This window comes from Cebus imitator, unplaced genomic scaffold, assembly GCF_001604975.1.
Source record: "Cebus imitator isolate Cc_AM_T3 unplaced genomic scaffold, Cebus_imitator-1.0 Scaffold449, whole genome shotgun sequence".
Taxonomy (NCBI): Eukaryota; Metazoa; Chordata; class Mammalia; order Primates; family Cebidae; genus Cebus; species Cebus imitator.
The window spans coordinates 235203-254264 of NW_016107764.1; the positions used below are offsets into that span (position 1 = coordinate 235203).

Below are 19062 nucleotides of genomic sequence, written 5' to 3' on the forward strand. Positions count from 1 at the left end.
GGGGAGGGGAGGGTGGGAGTGTGGGAAGGGGAGGGGAGGGTGGGAGTGTGGGAAGGGGAGGGGAGTGGAAGTCCCGGAGAGGGGGAAGCGAGTAGAGTGGGGCGGGCAGGGGGGCGGGGAGGGCCTGCACAGGCGGGGATAAAGCCCGCGGCAGGGTGCGTCGGACTCGGAGCGTGGAGGAGCGGCCTGCTGGGTGAGTGGCTGCGCCGGCCTTGGCGGGGCCGTGAGGGGACAGACTCCAGGGAGAGGGGCCGGAGTTGGCGGGGGTGGGGGGGGTTCTGCCTTCTGCGCACGCGCACCGCTGGGCCTGAGCCTGCAGTCAGTCGGGTGGGCGAGGGCGCCGCCCTGGTGGCGGAAGCGCCTCCCTCCAGAGCCCCCCCAACGGCGCTGGACCCCGCTGTCCTTGGGCTCTTTGCCGCAGACCCCACGTGGCGATGTCCTGGAGGCCAGCCCTGTGAGCTGTGTCCCGAGGTCACTGACCTCTGAACTTGACTCCTGGCTGCACCATCTGGAGGCAGGGGCGGGGGTCCAGCGGGGGTGGGGGGGTCAGCCTGGTTCTTGTGCGGAGGAGAAACCTCCCGATTTCCTCTGCTAGTGGCCGGTCTTATTGGCAGAGGGTCATCAAGCAGTGGCCGCGTGCTTTGCCCCTTGTCATCACTCTGTCGCTAAAGGAGGTGCTGTTAGCTGTCACTCCAGGACGGCGGGGTGCACCAGGGCTGTCTGGGTCACCCAGTCACACAGGTGCCCTTCGAGGTGCAGTGGAACCAGAACCGGCCTGGCCGCGCGGCCCTGTGGTTGGCATGGCCATTAGACCAGATGCCACTCCCACTGGCACTGAGTGTGGACTTACTTCACCACCTCATCCTCACAGCAGCAGGGGAGGCTGCTGAACCCCGCTGTGCAGGGCGAGTCAGCTGGGGGTTCAGAGCTGCAGAAGCTCCCCAGCTAATAAACGGAGGAGCCTCAGGACCTGACCCCGACAATCATCAGACTCTGAAAAATCAGGTGCCCGGTATGTGGCTAATGTCACGATTATTGTTAACAAATGGCAGCTTAGGTGGTCCTCTGCTCTTATCTTGGTTTTTCATAATTCCTGTGAGGTCTGAAGTTTCAGTGGCTTTCTGGGTTGGTTGGCCAGTCCCTGGCTGAGTTAAGGATCTGAGAAGCTGGCTTGGGGTGTGGTGGCTGAGTCTAGGCGGGAGCCTCCTGCCATCTGCTCAGCTGCTCTGCAGGCTGCTCCCGTGTCCTCAGCCTCCCGTGGGCTCTGAACAGATGAGGCTCTCATGATTTGCTGGGGTGGAAGAGAAGGAGCCCTGGGCTTAGCGCTGGGGTTTCCGGTGGCTCTGCTCTGCCCGGTCCGGCGAGCACCTGTGTAAAATGGGACTCATATGGCTTGAGTCTCTGGTGGCGGTGACAGCGCATTTGGGGATGGGGGTGATGGAACAGTGGGCATGAAAGGGCTCTGAGCTGCCAGCAGGGACAAACTCGATGTGTACTGTGCTTGTGGGGATCAGCAGAGAGTCTGCTACATTCTCCACCTTGGTAGCCCATGTCACCCTGCCTGAAGGCCGCCTCCTCAGAGAGGCCTCCGTGATTGCTCTCCCCCAGCCATCACAGGAGGGATGGGAATCAGCGGTTCTGTGGGTCTCATGCTGCTTCCCATTGCTGCAGTCCTTCGCCTGGGTAGTGCCTCCCCCCGCTGACCTCCACCCACCCAGTGACTCCTGAGGGTGGGTTGTGGGGTTTGCTCACCCCTGACCCCCACCCAGCACCTACCATGGCGCCTGGAGCCCAGATGGTGTTTGGCAGGTGCATGTATGAATGGAAATGTGGTGAGGGAGACCCAGGCACTGAGAGCACCTGCAGGCTTCCTGGAGGAGGGCCTCTGGTCTGGTCTTGAGCATGAGGAGGTGTGTCCAGGGACATTCTGGGCAGAGAGAAGAGGGTCTGTGGAGGTGTGACTCTAACCCCTCCCCCCCTCACCTGTGAGGGAAGCAAGGGCAGGGGCCAGGGGGCCAGGCTGAAAAGCCAGAACTTGGTTTTGTAGGCCATAGGGAGCCATGGAAGGTATGTGAGCAGCAGCAGGGTGGGGACCACCATTCTGTCTCCGGTCCTGTGCCAGGCCTTGCTGTAGGGGGTGGCTTGCTGGGTGGATGGGTAGATGACATGGGCTCTTGACCCCAAGTGTAGTCTGGGCTGGAAGTGGGCTGCACACTTAAGCAAACCTGAATGGAGCTGCCCTCAGAGGCAGGGACTCACACACCTCCCGTGAAACCTGCCCTGGTGGGGAGGCTGGACTGGCTGGCTGGGTAGGGGTGGGGGATGGGAAGGGTGGCAGACTAGAGACCCCAACCGGGTGGGGAGACCGGTGGGCCCCTGGGTGTGTGAGATTCCTTTCCCTCGATGGTGGGAGCAGGGCTGGCCGGCAGTGGCCCTCTAGAGCAGATCTTTGCTCTCCCATGGTTCTCTGGTTGGGGTCCTGAGCTGCCTGGGAGTGTCAGGGATATTGACAAGGAGAAGGCTAATGACAGGGGTGAGAGGTCCTGAGACCTGGGCCCCAGGGAGACGGGGGGTAGGGAGGTGGTGACGACCAGAGGCTTACTGTGGCCTCGGAGTATGCCGAGGCCTGGGTGGCTCATTCCTTGCTGGACTCACATCAAGACCGGTGGAGAAGGGGTGGCATCCTCGCCGGGATCTGGGGATACAGTGGTCACAGAGGTAGCACCAGGCACTGAACACTTTTTTGACCTGATTCCTTTATTTCCAGTCACTCTGTAAGGGAGTGATGGTTGCTGTCCCTCTTTGCAGAGGAGGAATTCGGGACACGGGGAGTGGGTAGTGAAGATTCCCTGAGAGGTAGTGTCTGTGCTCAGCATGAGCCATGCCAGGAGGTGGGGAGGGAGCTTGTGGGGGTGGGCTGGGAGGCGAGGTGGCTGCAGCCCTGTGGAGGCCTTGGCTGCGTTGATGGCTGGGGACAGTGGGGCAATTGGAGGTCTGATGGCCCTGGGACCTGACCTGCCGGCCTTGGCAGTATCTCTGCTGTGAGCCAGGCAGCCTTTCCCTGTTTGTGACAGCCTGGAAAACTGAGGCATAAGTTGGCATGGCGTCTTTTTGAAGAAAGAAGTTGCTTGGCTCCAGGAAGGAAGTGACCCCTGACTCAATAGAGATGCCAGCATGTGGGCACCCCAAACCCCTCCCTGGAAACCCATGATATTGTCATTACCTGGCCCGCCTGGCCGGGGAGTCTGGGAGGCAGCTTGGCAGGCCCACCTGTGAGGGCAGGAGAAGGTGAGCAGGCTGTGTGCTGTTTCTGTCCATTTCTTTCCCAAATCTCCCACGGTTAGCCCAGCACCTGGGCCTTGAAGGTGCTCAGTACGTGTTTGTCAATTTCGTGAATGAATGAATGGGCAGATGAATGCCTGGTCCCCATTCCTCATTGGTGGGAGTCCTGTGGTCCAGGGTGGGAGTAGGGAGGCTCAGAGGCACTGCTGAGCCTCAGGAGGGTACAGGGCAGTGCGGAGGGTGGGGTGCCCTTCGGGGATGGGGAGGGGGTGGTGGGCTTTGTGCTGGGCAGGCAGGCCTCAAGTGCCAGAGGCACCATGGCTGGCAGTGGCTGCTGGGATGCTTTCCAGGCCACTGACACCCCCATCCCTGCCCCCAGGAAGGGCAGGTGGGGGGCTGGGATGCTGAGGGAGCAACAAGGGTGGGGTGGGGGGAGCTAGGAGGGGGCCTGGCAGTGTTTCACCCCCAGGCAGGGACGATGTCCTACTGCTCTGCTGCCAGGTGAGCTTCGAGGGTGGCAGAAGGGGCACCCGGGGGGTTTGCATGGCCACATTTGGGAGTCGCACTTCCCCTCGCCATGCCTGTTTCCTCATCTGAGCTGTTGCCAGAGGCCCTGTCTTCCAGCTGTCAGTGCCCACTGTCCCCTCGTCCCCTCCAGACCCCGGTGAGGCAGGGCTTGTCATACCTTTCACAGGTGGGGAAGCAGGGCTCACAGGGCAGAAGCAGTCACAGGCAGCACTGGGCTTGACCCCAGGCCCTGTGAGTCCAGAGCCCACCCCTGACTGCTGTGGTGTGTGCCGCCCTATGAGTGGGTCAGAACCTCTCCCTGTGACTGTCCCCTCCCCCTCTCTCCCCTGCCGCTTGTCCTCCCTTGCTCCTTTCCTCTGGCATCCCTGGTCCCATTAGGGGACGGCCCAGGCCTGCAGGGGTGAGGCTGGCCGAGCTGAGTCCAGTGGGGTGGGCTGGGGCTTGGCGCTGGGCTGTGGGGGAGGGGTCTGAGTCCTGGGATGGGATTGGGCATCGCAGCAGCCCACAGGGTGGCATTAAGACCTCCTGGGGTCAGATTTCTACCCATCACCGCGGTGGTTCTCTGGTGCCACTGGAGGTTGGGAGGCTCTGGGTAGGCCTGGGAGGGCCTGAGTGGCTACAGGTTTCGGGGGCTCCTGGTGCCTGGGGGGCATCACCTGCTGCCTGCCCGATGTTGGGTGCCTGTGGCCCCATGGCAGCCTGAGTGGGGCCCCGTGGCCTCGCCCATGCTCTTGCTGGGTGCCTCCCCATGCTCTGCCTGCCTGTGGAAGCTGTGGTGGAGCTGTGGCAACCTGGGCACCACTGGTGGTAGGCAGCACTTGAGCAGCTTCAGGAGGGGCAGGGCAGGCCTCCCAGGTTGGCAAGTCAGCGCCATGCCTCAGAAGACACTGTTAAAGCCATGTGTGGCCCGGAGGGGCAGTGGCTGAGCGCAGGGGCCTGTCCTTGCAGCCCAGTGGGTAGAACCTGTGTGCAGATGCCCAGTAGGTAGAACGTGAGCCAGTGCCCAACAGCTCTGCTTCCAGGCTGCAGCCAGGCACCCCATGACTGGCTGGGAGCTGGCACCACCTCGGAAGGTGGCCTTTCTTTCTGGCAGCGTCTCTATTCGTAAAGGCAGCCATGGGCCCCAGAGGGCTAGCACTGGCTCAGGGTCACGCAGGGAGTTGGGGTAGGGGGTAAAGCCTGGTGTGAGACTCCAGGCATCAGGAGCGCGCCTGCTTCCCCTCTGGCCAGTTCCTCTAGGAAGCCTTCCCTTGACCTCCTGCCCTCCGGATCACCTGCCACCCTGGGCTGCCGCTGCTCAGGGACGTTCCTCCTGCTGGTCCCCATCCCTGAAGTGAGTGCTCAGGAAGCACCAGAGAAGGGGACTGAGACCGATAGCTTGGGAGGCTGCCTGGGGGTGAAGGGCATAAGAGATGCTAAGGAGTAGTGAGCTCCCTTTCACCAGAGGTGTGCAAGCTGGGGCTTAGGTGTGGCGTAGGTGACCTCTGAGGTTCCTTTAGACCTCGGGTCAAGATCCCATGATGGGCTCTGCCTGTTTCCCAGGTCTGGACTTCTGCCCAGAACACTGGGTCATTTGTTCTTCCACAAACAAGTGGGAGCCCTCTTGGTGCCAGGGCCTGTGCGGGAGGTGGGTGAAACTGATGACCTCTCAGTCCTCCTGCAGTCTGGATGCCTTCCCTGGGGCCTGGGACACTCTGCTCTGAAGGACACATTGCAAGGGGAGAGGGGATAGGATGGGGTGGGGGACTCTGGGAAGGTGTCTTAGCACACCAGGCATGGGCTTGGCCTGCTTGGGTCTCCCCTTCTGGCCCCCCTAGCAATGGGCAGACTTGGGCTCGCTCTGGTAGGATTCCAGGAACGGCTCCTGCCTGGATATAAATAGACTTCTCCGAAAGGTCTGGGGCTGTGCCAGCTGTAGCAGGTGCCCCCCAGGCCCGGCCAGAGGGCCCCAGGCAAGGGGGTGGAGCCTGGGTGGGGGTGCTGAGGATGCTGGGGTCCGCCTTTGTAGCCACAGAGGCATGATGGGAACTTTCACTCAGATCCCTTTCATGGATAAGAAAACAGGCTGGGGTGGCAGGAGCAGTTTACCCCAGAGGTCCTCTCTCCCAAAGGGCTAGGGTTGGGATAAGTAGGGTCTCTGGGGATCAGCAAGACCAGCTCCAGCTGTGGTTCCTCTGCCTCCTGGCTGTGTGACTCACGCGGGTTGCTCAGCTTCTCTGAGCCGACTTGGTTTGTCATTGCAGTGTGGCGGGTGTCAGTGCCTTGCTCGTGGAATGCAGCATCTAGCCTGGTGTCCTTAGAAAGTGGTTGAGGTTGAGATTGATGAGGCAGAGGCCCTGAAGCGACCCATTCCTGCCTTGGACCTTCAGGGAGACGCTGCTGGAAGTGGCAAGCTGACAGCACTGGGTGGAGTCAGAGCCTCATGTCTTCCTGTGGCGCTGGGTGAACCTACACGGGTGGGCGCTCCTGTGGGCCCCTTCAGACTGGGCACAGCCCTCCTGTCCTCATCTCCCCTGCCTGCCTGCCCACCTGGGGGTAGGAGGGGGTGAGGGTTGCAGGCACAGCTGGGCCAGGCTGCTGGTGATGCTGTCTGGAAGTGTGGGTGGGCAGAACCTGGTAGGGGCATGCTCTCAGCAGGGCCCTTTGATTACCCCAGATTGCAGGGATCAGGTTGAGAGCTGCAGGCAAGGCCAGTCCTCCAGGGACCCCGAGCTGGGGATGCCACGTGTACTGCTCCACCCTGCTCTGAGGGCCCTGGGTGGCCAGGGAAGGCAGAGTGGACTGTGATGCTGGCTGCACTCTTGGGGCTTATAGTCTGAGGAGCATGTGAGTTCCCGGGGAACAGTGCTCCCAGGAGGCAGAGCCAGGAGTCCCAGGGAGGCGTTTGCCTGAGAGTGTCTGGGAGGGCTTCCTGGAAGAGGGGGCATCAGTGCATAGCCTCAGAGTTTGTGGAGATACCTCCCTGGCCAAGTCCTGCCTGCTGGTGTGACCTGAGTGTGTTCCTCATTTCAATGCCTCAGTTTCCAGCATGCTAGGGGAGACCAGCGTAGCCAGCCACAACAGGGTCATGAGGATTGAGGGGACAGTGTCTGGCACACGGCGAGTGCTGAGTAACTACATAGAGGAGTGCCTGGGTGGGGGCTGGTGAGCTGGGCAGGGGTGTGAACGGGGGGACTTGGGTGCCCTGCTTCTCTGAGTGCAGGCCGGCACCTGCACCAGGGACCGCATGTCCTTTATCTAAAGCTAGGCGCGCTGCCTCCAGGCCTCCCCACCAGGAGCTCGGCCCTGTGGCCCCTGCCCTGCGGCCCTGCCCTGCGGCCCCTTCAGCCCACAGTCCAGTGCAGCCCCAGGAGGGGGCCTGTGAGGGCCCCGAGGTTCTAGGGAGTGCGGCCACCGGGAGAGGCCCAGCGGGACGGGGGGGGGGGTCTGGGCCCTTGCCGCGCCCCACGCTTCCCCTTCCTGGCCGGGCTTCCTCTTCCTTGCGCTCGCCCTGCGCGGCCCCTTTGTTTCCCGGGCAGGGCGCGGCTATATTTAGGCGGCAGGTGTGGGAGCCCCTGGCAGCCAGGTCGTCCGCCGGTCACGCCCCCCACGTGACGCCTGGGCGCTATAAATAGCTGCAGGCGGCAGCGGCAGCAGTGGCTGGAGCGGGCTCCGCTGTGGAGGGGCGGCGCCCTGCCCCGGGCCCAGCGCCACGGGCACCCCTCAGCCAGGCGCACATGGAAACGGCGGGATGCCTGCAGCGCCGGTGAGCCTAGTGGGCCCCCAGCCCTGCTGGGGAGGAGGTGGTGCCCCCCAGAGGGCTGGGCAGGGGCCCCGCTGGTGCCGAGGGAGAGGGTTGTGCCCCTTACCAGGACGTCATCTGCGACCAGTCCCCTGGCACTCCCCAGAGCACCCACCTCAGTCCTGCCTACCTGCAGCCTTGCTTCTCCTGGGACCCACTGAGCCCCGGGCCTCCAGCCTCTTCCCCAGTATCACAGGGGGGCCCTCTCTGAAGGGCGCTGGATTCTCACTGGATTCAAACTTCTTAACCAGCTGTGCCATCGGGAAGGAGGGTGGTAGCCTCCCTGAACCTCGGTTTCCTCTTCCGTACGGGGCTCCGTGTTGCTCCTGCCTCCTAGCTTTGAGCCAGAGAGAACCCACTTAACTGGACGCTTGGTCTGGCCTGGTCCTCCCCTCTCCCTGGCCTCTTTCCTCATCTGGCAAACAGGGACAGGGATGGACCCTCGCTTAAAGGGTCTTGGGAAGATACTGGTTCTGAAAGCAGCCGAAGGCTCTGGGCCTGCAGGTGCCAGGAGACTGAGCCAGATCTTGGGACGGGGGCGGCAGGGCTTGGTGGCAGGAGGGGAGGAGGGGCCGAGGCTGCCTCTGGGCCCTGTGCTGTGGCCTCGGGCTGGGCAGGGGTGGTAGAGATTCATAACACATGGAGGCCAGGGCAGCCTGTCCCCATTTCGCTGAGTGCTCGTCCCTGGGGATCCTTAACCCTTGCTCTCTGGGCCCTCCCCAGTGACCTCAGGGGGGCCATGTGGTTAGGGAAGGGTGTCCTCTCTGGGGAGCAGCTGCTGGGCGGGGCAGAGCCCCGCAGCAGTGATGGGTGCTCACTGCTTGACTCTCACCTGGGGCAGGGGTGGGGGCCCCAGGCTGCAGAGCCAAGTGGGGTGTGTGGTAAGACCCCAGCCCAGTCCAACCTCTCCCTGGACCCCTGACGCCATTCTAGCCATTCAGGGCTGTGACCCCTGCAGACGTGTGGCATCCTCAGACCTCAGGTGGGCGGTCGTGTGGGGTGGTTCAGAGCCATCTCCCTGCCCAGCAACCTGTAGCCCTGAGGACCTGTCCATGGCCACTGGGCAGCGGGGCCACTGGGCAGCGGGGCCAGGCCATGTGCTGTTGCCTGTGGGGTCTGCTGGGGTCCCTGGAAGCCGTGGGCATGAGAGCTGGGCCGGCCCCTCAGGGAGCGGCCCCCAGTACCGTGGTTTCTTGGGCACTTTTCCTCCTCTCTTTCTGTAAACATGAGCTCGCCCCGGCGCGCACGCACACAGGGACATCCTGCTGCCCCAGGAGGGACCCAGGTGTTTGTGTGCTGTTGGCACTTGGAGGCTTCCCTCACCTGCACTCAGGGCCTGTGCTGGCTCCAGCTGGGCTGGGTGGGGGCTGGCGGGACCAGGGACAGGATCCTTGTCTCCACCTTTACCTCCTTCTGGGGGTCCCATGCCACCGCCTATTCTAACCTTCCCTGAACCAGGCAACGGAAGAACATGAGATGTGGCACCTGCTCTGAGCCCACCAGCACTGGCTGCCACGCAGAGTGTGGAGGGCAGGCAAGGCGGAGCCCACTGTCCCCCCCGGCCACCCTCTGAGTCCAGGGGCCCAGGCCTTGCGCCCTCCCTGCACCTGGGCTGAGGCTCCAGTGACCCGGCCTGCCTGGCGGACAGCTGGGAAGGGGTGCTGGGCAGGGGCACAGGTGAGAGGGGTGGGCTGGGGGGTGGAGGGCTCTGCCCGTGAGGGGCCTGAAGTGCCTTTCCTTGAGTGGCAGACAGTAGTGACAGGGCTGGGCTTGGGTTGAGTCCAGGGGGCTGGAGGGTCTGCTGACAGCTGGGTCACCGCTGGAGGGATCTTGGGGCACTTATGTGGCCCATCATTGTGCTAATGGGGTAACAAAGAGGCCAGTGCCTCGCACGAGGTCTCTGAGCCCTTCCGTAGAGGGGAGGGGGCTGCGTGCTTCTGGGACTCCCTTGCCTGGGAGCTTTGGGGCCATGAGACCCAGAGATGGGGAGAGGCAGGTGTGGAGTTGCTTTGAGCCGCCCGCGGTGCCCTTGCAGCCTCCCTCTCAGGGCTGTTCACGGTGTGAGCCCGCTCCTGGCTACCTGTGGTGTCGCCACTCTAGCATGTGTGCCAGACGGCTGGCCTGTTGGTGTGATCTGTCCCCGCCTCCCTGAGCTCCTGGAAGGGAGGGCTGGCCTGTTTATCCCCTGAGCCTGGCTGAGCCCTGTGTGAGCGGTGGAGACACGGGCTGGGGGACGCTGGCGGGCAGGGGGCTGCTGACAGGCAGGAGACTCTGCAGAAAGCAAGAGGCGATTAGGGTGGCCCTTGGCCACGCGTGGGTCCAGGCCCCTCACCTCCTTGTGCTGGCAGCATTGAGTGCCTGGGCCCCATTCCCTAAGGATGGGCCACCCAGAGACACCTGGGCTCAGATGTTCGCAGTGGCCAGGAGTCGGAAGGGGAGAGGGCAGCAGCCCTGGGCGGGCTTTCCACAGGCCACAGCGAGCTGGCGGGGGCCAGGCTCGGGCTTCTTAGAGGAGCTTGGCCTCTGTCACCATAGAGGGACCCATCCTCTGTGTGCTGGGGTTCAGCATGTCCTGGGGGTGTGTGTGTGTCTGAAGTCCCTGTCCCCTGTGTCCTCCGTCTCACGCTGCTGGCTGTGTGGTAGCTGCCCTTTGCCTGCAGGCCCGGGTCAGTCCTGGTAGGAGCCGTTCTTCCTTGTGCTCCCTTGTAGGGAAACTGAGGCCTAAGAGGGTCACTCAGCATGGTCAGGAGGAGGCCCCAGGGGAAGTGTTGCCTGTGACTGTTGGCTCAGGGCAGGCTTGAACCCCTCATGGGAGGGTGGGGCCCCTTGTGACCCCTTTCTGTTCATTTTCTTCATCTCTGCCCCCAGATGCTGTGTGCTGTGGACCCGCCTGGGATTCATGGAGTGGGCCGCAGGGTCCAGCCCTGAGCACTGCTGCCCCCGAGGTCCCCGAGCCTGCTGCTGAGGGTCCCCGCACTGCTGGCTGTCACCATTGCCCTCGACTGCCAATGGCCTCTGCTGTCCAGCCTGGGGCCAACTCTACTGCCTGAGCCCCCTGCCCCCCTCCAGGACTCACCGTACCCTGATGGGGTAACGTGACAGAGGCCCCGAACATCAGAGGCCACTGTCCCCACGGCCGCTGCCCGTGACCCCTGGCCCAAGGGTGCTGGAGTTGGTTCAGTTCAAGTTCATTCTTCCTCTGGCCGTTGGGGGCTTGGGGCCCACCTCTAAGTGAAGGAGGCTGTCTGCCCACCCACCGATGTGGAGAGGGCGCCCCCAGCGTGGGGTCCAGCTCGGACACTGCTTGATGGCTGGACTGACTTTGGGTTTTTAAGTTTTCTTTGCTGAGCTTTTTTGGTAGTTCTTTTTATTTTTTGCCCCTTTTTGACTATCCAGCTCTGAGAGACAGGAGTTTGGAGTTGCCCACAGTACTTTGGGGGCTGTTTTCTTTCTTTGCTTTTTTAAGAGTTGGATTTTCTTTTTTAATTATCCAAACTCTGGGCAGCTTCCTCCCCCACGCCCAAGTTATTTGCACAATATTTGTGCGGGGTGTGGGGGTGGGTTTTTAAAAAGATCTCTTTCTCTTGGACAAGCACAGGGATCTCGTTCTCCTCGCTTTTGGGGGGGTCGTGGGGACTTCTCAGGTCTGTGTCCCCAGCCTTCTGTGCAGCCCCTTTCTGCCCTGTGCGGCCGGGTCGGGAGGCGCCATGGCTCGGATGAACCGCCCGGCCCCCGTGGAGGTCAGCTACAAACACATGCGCTTCCTCATCACCCACAACCCCACCAACGCCACCCTCAGCACCTTCATTGAGGTGAGTGCAGATGGGGGGGGGGCGGGCAGGTCCAACCAAGGTGGCAGGGAAGCCTGGCTGAGCTGCACTCAGGCCTCTCAAGAGGGGTCCACTGGCCCGGCTGGCTAGACAGGGCTCATGGCCTTGGAGCAGGGCTCAGTCCCCCATTACAGGGTCCTGGAGGAGGGACGTGGGGACGCCCTGGGACCTTGGGGGTGAGGGTGTTGGGGGATCAACTGGGTCCCCTAGGGGGCCGGCGTGTGACAGGAGGGACTCCACGCCACATGGATAGAGGCAAGTGGTGAAGCCAGGGTACACGGGCCAGGCTCTGTGTGCTCGGCTGTGGCCTGGGCTGGGGCCCTCCTGAGCCCTTTGCTGTCCTTTTGGCCTCTGTGCCTAGGCTGAGCGGGCAGGAGGTGCCCTGGTGTGAGAAGTGGCTGCTTATGGGGAAGCAGGTAGATGGGGACAGGTGGGCAGGGCGACTCCATGGCTGGCCAGGCCTCCAGGCGTTGCCCTGCTCTGCATTGCCAGGCTCTGGGTGAGGCCTCAGGCTAGACCAGGCTGGGCTGGGGGCCTCAGGGCCTGGATATCTGTGTGAAGAGGGACGGGGCAAGTGTCACTGCTGACTGCAGGTGGGAGGGACGACTGTGCCCTGGGGAGACAGCAAGCAGCAATGCCTGCCATCGGCCCCCTGGCACACGGGACCAGGTGCGTTTGCGGAAGCCGCATTGGGAGTGGAGACCGCAGCGATCTGCCTCGCCTCCTGGAGGAGCCTGGCCTCTGCGGAGTGCCCTGCTGCCTGCAGACCTGGGCCCGTTTGCAGAGTCTGCGGCGCTGTGCGGGCCGTTGACAGAGCCTCTGACTGTGCCAGGCTGAGTCAGAGGCTGCAGCTGTGTGCAGGGTCATTTGTGGCTGAGTCCACTGCATGAGATAAGCCTTCATGGCCTTGTTATCATGAAACAGGGATTTAGGCGTGAGAGGGCATTGAGAATTGTGGAGCAGGAGGCATTGGGCACCCTGCCATTAGGGAGTCTGGACCCTGGACACTGAGCCAGGTACCCTACAGAAGATGGCTGTCACCTGCACAGCTGAGACCTCTGAGGTAACAGCAGAACCTACAGAAAGACTGGTGAGAACAGCATGATGAGCAGCCAGGGTCAACCCTCAGAATGTGACTGGGGTCAGGGTTAAGCCTGTAACCAAGGGCAGGTCTCAGTGTGTGACCAAGGTTGGGACTCAGTGTGTGTCCGGGACCAGGGCTCAGTATGTGACCAGGAACAGGGCTCAGTGTGTGACCAGGGTCGGGGCTCAGAGTGTGCCCAGGATTGGGGCTCAGCGTGTGCCCAGGGTCGGGGCTCGGCATGTGACCCGGGTCGGGGCTCGGAGTGTGCCCAGGGTCGGGGCCCAGCGTGTGCCCAGGGTCGGGGCCCGGCGTGTGCCCAGGGTCGGGGCCCGGCGTGTGCCCAGGGTCGGGGCTTAGTGTATGACCAGGGTCGGGGCTCAGAGTGTGACCAGGGTCGGTGCTCAGAGTGTGCCCAGGGTCGGGGCCCGGCGTGTGACCAGGGTCGGGGCCCGGCGTGTGACCAGGATTGGGGCTCGGTGTGTGACTGTCAAAGCTCAGTATGTGACCAGGGTCAGGGAGGGCTCAGCCTGTTATCAGGGCTAGGGCTAAGCCCTGGGCTGGGTGGCTGTTCCTTCTGCTGAGGGTACAGAGGGACTCTGAGGTACCCCACAGTCACAGAGCCCAGCATCCTTACCTGGACCCTGCATTCTCAGATAGTTGGGTGCTGGCCTCTGTTGTGTTCCATGTCCCTGTCCCGTGACTAGCAAGGCCCAGCAGCTGATTCCTCACCACTCCCAAAATAGATGCAAGAGCAGATGGGGTGGGAACAGCCCCCGCACGTGACTCCCGTGGAGTGGAACCCCCCGAACTGGGGGTATAAATATTGGCCTGGCTGTGAACTGCTGTGACCTTTTCCCTGGTTCTGTGGGTCTTCCCTGCTGGCGTACAGGGCCCAGCTCCCTCCTGGCTGCCATCTGAGCGGTGCCCGCCCTCCCTGGTCTGAGGCACCCCAGCTGACGCCCACCCCTCTTAGACCCCAAAGCCCCTCCGGACTGGACCCATCTATGCGGCTCAGCCTGGGGAGCTGCTAGGATGCAGGGGCTCACATGTGGGCTGGGGGGTCTGGTTCCTGCTGCAGGGACCCGGTAGCTTTTCTGGAAGAAATGTTGTTTCTGGTCGATCTGGGGTCCTTAGCACCCCAGAGGAGGGGGTGATGTGCTGGGGAGCCGGGATGCCAGCTGCTGAGCTGTGGGTGACTGTGAATGTGGGTGGGGACACCTTTGCTGCTTCTGGGTGGCCCGAGGAACCTAGAACAGGCTCTTCCACATCCAGGTGCCACCTCCACCAGGCATGGAGCCCCAAGTCCACTCTTGGTGGGCCCCGCTGCATCAGGGTCTGCCTGGCTGAAGGGTGACATGCCCGTCCCTGGCTTCTTCAAGGGCCATGACCCTGCCCTGCAGGCCTGAGGGGACAGGGCTCCATCCTGGGAGGTCTGAGGGGACATGTTCAAGTCCTGGGGGACTGGGGGGAAACGGCTGTGCCCTGGGAACCCTGGTGAGTGGGGCCTGCCGCGGAGCCTGCAGCCTAGCCCAGCCCTGCCTCCTCCATCTTCCCACGCCCAGGACCTGAAGAAGTATGGGGCTACCACCGTGGTGCGTGTGTGTGAAGTGACCTACGACAAAGCGCCGCTGGAGAAGGACGGCATCACAGTTGTGGTGAGGTGCAGCTCGGGGACCCTGGTGGCTGCTGCCACTGGGGGAGGGTGGGGCGGGGGCTCTGGGCCTGCCAGGGTGGCTTGGTGCCCCTCCTGTGGCAGCCCCGGGCCTGTTTGTGCCTGGGCCGTGTGTATGTCTGGGTACATCAGGGGAAGGCCAGGGTGTTGGGCTGTGTGACCTCAAGAAAGTCACCCTAGTGCGCCCCGTCTTTCTGTCTAGAGTGGACCAGCCTGGCTTGCGAGGCAGGGGTGGCACATGCTTGGTGCCTCTGCCAAGGGGTGGGCAGGCTCCTCTGCCTGTCAGGCCCTCTCCCGGCCTGTCTTGGGTCCCCCTTGGTCTTGCTGCCTGAGTGGCTGGGGCCCTGTTGCCAGGCTGTGGGCTCCTGGGGAGGACCCTTGGGCGGTTTCCTTGGCTCCCTTGGCCCTAGGGACCCAGGTCTAGGAGGGGCGGGGCAGTTCTGCTGCCATACCCTTCGGGGGTGGGGAGGGCCACAGCAGCTGCAGCCCAGAGCCAGCCCCAGGGGAGTCCATCCCCAGCTGGCGGACGACTGGCCCCTGGCTCAGGCCTGTCCAGCTGCGCCTGGGCCTCAGGCTCCCCAGTGCGGAGGGGACCCCGGGCCCTCTGTTTCCTAACCTCGGCTTGGTGGTTTGGAGAGGTGGCTGCGCCGGCGTGTGGGGTCAGACAGGCGTCCTGCCTCTGCCCTCCCCTGCCTTGTGACCCTGCAGGTCACTCCAGGCCTTGGGTTCCTCCCCTCAAAGCGGGCTGCTTGGAAGAATGGAGACGGGGTGTGCCCACGTCCTCCCTCCCCTTCCACAGCAGTGGGAGGGATTGGGGTCAGATGTAAGTTGCTGTAATGTAGGTGAATACAGGTGGAGACACCTACACTCAGACCAGTTGCCCCTAGGAGTCGCCCTGCCTGGTGGCTGGGGAGAGGCAAGATGCCCCCAAAGGCTGCATGTCTGCCTCAGTGGGTCCAGCGGGCTCTCCCTGGCACCAGTTAGCCCCAGGTCTGGCACAGTCCCGTGGCCCTGCCTGAACCCGCCTTCCCAAGACTGAAACGTGTCCGTCCCCACTGCAGCGCCCAGGCCCTCCCCTGGGAAGACTCCCGTCATCCACCTCTCCAGGGTGGTGAGGGACAAAGGCAGGCACAGGTCGTCTTCCAAGACCAAATTAACCCCCAGCAGCAATGGGCCAGGCCCCAGTGGAAACGCCTGTTGAGGGTCCCGCTCTCAGAAACGGGGGCCTGTTTTGTCCCACAGCCCTGTCTTCAGTCCTTCCTGGCACCTGGGCTGTGTGTGGCATGTGCCAGCCATCTTTGCATGCTGCCGTAGGGGACAAGATCCCTTGCACCAGCTGACACAAAACCTCTGAGGCTGCCACTGGCACACAGGTGTGAGAGATTGTGACCCCAGAACCAGAGATCGGGCTGACAGGTGTGGGGATTAGAATTTGTGTGGGTCTGGAGGAGGCTCTACTCAGAAAGGGATGGTCCAGGAAGGCTTCCTGGAGGGGACAGCTGAAGTGAGCAGGCAATGATGAGTCTGAGGCACCCACTATGGGGTGTGCCCATGGCCATGCTGTGCCCTTCCTGTGTGTCCTCTGGGGTCTGCCCCCCTCACCCTAGTGGGCTCCTGGCATCCTCTGCCTGGCAGAGCTCCCTGCCCTACTGCAGTCAGGGGTCCCCATGTGTGCTTCTCTCTGCAGGACTGGCCGTTTGACGACGGGGCGCCCCCACCCGGCAAGGTCGTGGAAGACTGGTTGAGTCTGGTGAAGGCTAAGTTCTGTGAGGCCCCGGGCAGCTGCGTGGCTGTGCACTGCGTGGCGGGCCTGGGCCGGTGAGTGTCGGGGCAGGGCGGGGTTGGCCATGCCAAGGGTCGGGCATCTCGTGGTCTGACAGCCTCACTTTTGGATGTGGGTGCTGAGCACGTGTTCACGAGACCTTCCAGGAGACCCGGGCCCCAAGGTCTAGGGCTCCCAGGCTGGTCCTCTCCCCACATTGCAGAGAGTTTGCTTCCCAAAGTCTCACCCAGCTTCCTCCTGCTGTGGTGGAAACTGTCCAGACACCTTGTGCTGGAAAGGGCTGCCATCTCCCTCCCCAGACCCAAAGATACCCCCACACACAGCTGGGGCTCAGACCCGCTGCTTGGAGGAAGAACAGCTGGGATTGGATGAAATGACCAGTGGGACGCCCCCATCTGCAGAGGAGAAGCCAGGCGAGCGGGGTTGACAGCAGGCCTGGATCTGGCTCTTAGCACTTCACCCGCCAGCCCTTGTTAACCCTCCCCCAACAGCTCACAGAGAGGCTGCCCGGGAGGGAGCCAGGATTTGGACTCAGCTCTCAGGCTGGGCTCTGAGGTGTGGCCTCTGTGGGGGAGCTTCAGGCAGCGGGGAGTCTGGGTCCCTCTGGCCCCGGTGCCCTGCGTCTTCAGCAGGTGCCCTGCCAAGGGGATGGGTGCGTGGGCTCTGATGACCCAGCCCTCCTGTTTGCCCCCAGGGCTCCAGTCCTTGTGGCGCTGGCCCTCATCGAGAGTGGGATGAAGTACGAGGATGCCATCCAGTTCATCCGCCAGTGAGTGGCCGAGGTGGTGGGGGAGCTGTGAGCACTGGGGGAGGGGCATCGGCTGCCCACGCAGGGCCTGGCTTTTGCGGTGGCGTCGGCTGTGTGGTTCTGTCACCCTGGGGCTTTGATGATCCACACAAGCTGGGCCTTTCTGCAGAAACAGGGAAGCCTGGGGTGTTTCCTGTGGTGGGGACAGCGGCCTCCGAGGTGACCATGCAGCCACACAGAGACACAGTGAGGCCACTTGACACGCCGTCCTGCCTGCCCTCCACAGCAGAGCTCCTTCAGGCCCAGCCATCCTGACTGGGGTGGAAGGACCCCCAGGGCCAGCCAGGTCACTCCCTCCATGAAAAGCAAGAACCTGAAACCCCATACTGCACTGTGTCCACCCCCAGGGACACTGACTCTGGGCTAGTGTCTCAGAGCTGCCCTGAGTCCAGCTGCTCACTGCCCCTCCCCCTCCAACCCGCACACTCCAGCTCGGCCCTCCCCGCCCTCCTCGGAGGCTTCCCGGCCAGCTTGCCTGCCCGTCCCTGCTGACTGGGGGCCTCCCTTTGCGGGGGAGCTGCCATCTGCCCATTGCCTAAGGGGTCCTGGGGGAGTCTGGCCCGGACAGCAGTGCTGGCCAACTCTGCGGGAATGTATAGGGCACCTGCAGTCTGCCCCTGCCCAGCCTGCCATGTGCGTGCCCGTGAGTGTGACACCGACACCTGTAGGGCTGATGGCCCCACAGGGTCATGGGGTGAGCCTTCTGCTGTGCTGAGGCACAGGATCTGAGAAATAGAGACAGGACACGGAAGTACAAGGAAAATGCAGCTGGGCTCGGGGGGCCATGCCACCTATAAGCGGAGTCAGGCGAGGCCCCGAATGTCCGGAAGCATGAGTATTTATTGTGTATAGGTTAGGGGGCAGGGCAGTGAATGAAATCATCTTTAAGGATAGTGATAGGGTCGTGAGCAATAAAACAGGGGGCCCACCCCCATTAGGTCACCTAGGCCAGGAGGTGGACAGTACACAGCAAGGGGCCCGTTCCCACGAAGGCAAGGGCCGTGTGCAGTAAGGGGTCCATCCCCATTAGGTCACCGAGGCATGGAGGTGGGCTCTGCGCAGTGAAGAGGGTGCAGTGTGCAATACTTCTATCTATGGGCAATCTACTTCTAAGAAGATTTATAGGAGGATGCTTTAAGTCACATAGCAGTGACAGAGCTGTCAGGGTTACCGCCACCTTCTGGCAGCTTCCAATGGGTTCTGTGGGAAGATGCTTTTCAAGCAGCACAGTAGCAAGAGCTGATAAAGTTCACAGTCACCAAGGTGGATTGCAGGTCTGAGGACGGCCTTCCACAAGAACTGGAGCAAGGTCCTACAACTCCTTTATCAGGAGGAGTGGCTCTTGCCCCAAGCCTGCCATAGAGCGGGTATCTTTACGATACTGAACGCTGCCACCTGGGCCATGGGTTCTTGTCCTGGTATAACTGTTTGTCCCTTAATTCATGCTCTGCACTGTGTCTGCTCTAGGCATTCCTCTGATGATAAGCTGCTTATCCTTTAATTCATGCTCTGTACTGTGTCCACTCTAGGCATTCCTCCGATTATGAACTAAGATATAATTATAGGTATATATGTAGGGAAATATTCTTCAGGCATTCATACTATCAACGATTAATGATTATATAGAGAGGATTATATAAAGGGATCCTTCAAGCCCTAATTCTATAAACTAATATATGATTATGTAAAGGATTATATAAAAGGAAATAGCTGAGTAGTAACACTATAAAGTGAGATATTCCTCAGGCCCTAACTGTGCCAGGGCTCTGCTTAGCTCTCATTCCTCGGTGCCTATATAGGGGGTTACCCACACACACCTGTGCTGCTCCTCAGACAGGCTTGGCTGGCGGGGCCTCTTCCTCTCAGAGGCTGGCTTGCTCCTGGCTATGCTGGCTGGCTCTGTGGGTTGGGTCCGTGTGAGAGCCTGGCCTGCCCTGTGGGTGCATGTGAGAGTGGCCTGCAGGTGCTCGGGTCTTCTTGGGGAGACTGGGACTTCCACGGGCACACACAGACACGCTCACATACACAGACAGACATGGGGGACATGCAGGCACATCTTCACACACCAGCACGTGTGCACACACAGACCCAGACATACGCAGGCACTCAGGTGCAGGCAGGTGTTTGAACTCAGGCACATACACACAAGTGGGTGTTTGCTCATAAGGACACACTCAGGCAGGTACACATGTGCACACATACATGACCTGCACACACACACGCGCATGTGCACATGAGCGCATTCCCCCGCCCCCCACTCCACACCCCACCCTGCCCACTGCCCCACCCCACCC

At 62.2% G+C, this 19062-nt stretch overlaps 1 protein-coding gene across 5 annotated transcripts in view; it reads left to right on the plus strand.

Annotated features, from left to right (window-relative positions):
- The window catches only part of PTP4A3 (protein tyrosine phosphatase 4A3), a 45667-nt gene that overhangs the window by 24776 nt on the left and 1829 nt on the right, over nucleotides 1–19062 (plus strand). For 2 of the 5 annotated variants that reach the window (XM_017511455.1, XM_037732443.1), the window contains exons 2-5: nucleotides 10460–11403; nucleotides 14068–14160; nucleotides 15865–15995; nucleotides 16655–16729. In XM_017511455.1, coding sequence (XP_017366944.1) covers nucleotides 11299–11403; nucleotides 14068–14160; nucleotides 15865–15995; nucleotides 16655–16729 — 404 coding nt within the window. In that variant the 5' untranslated portion in view covers nucleotides 10460–11298. Of the gene's footprint in view, nucleotides 1–123; nucleotides 194–7436; nucleotides 7556–9049; nucleotides 9269–10459; nucleotides 11404–14067; nucleotides 14161–15864; nucleotides 15996–16654; nucleotides 16730–19062 lie in introns of those variants that run through there. The other 3 variants (XM_017511453.2, XM_037732442.1, XM_017511454.2) reach the window with 3 other exon arrangements.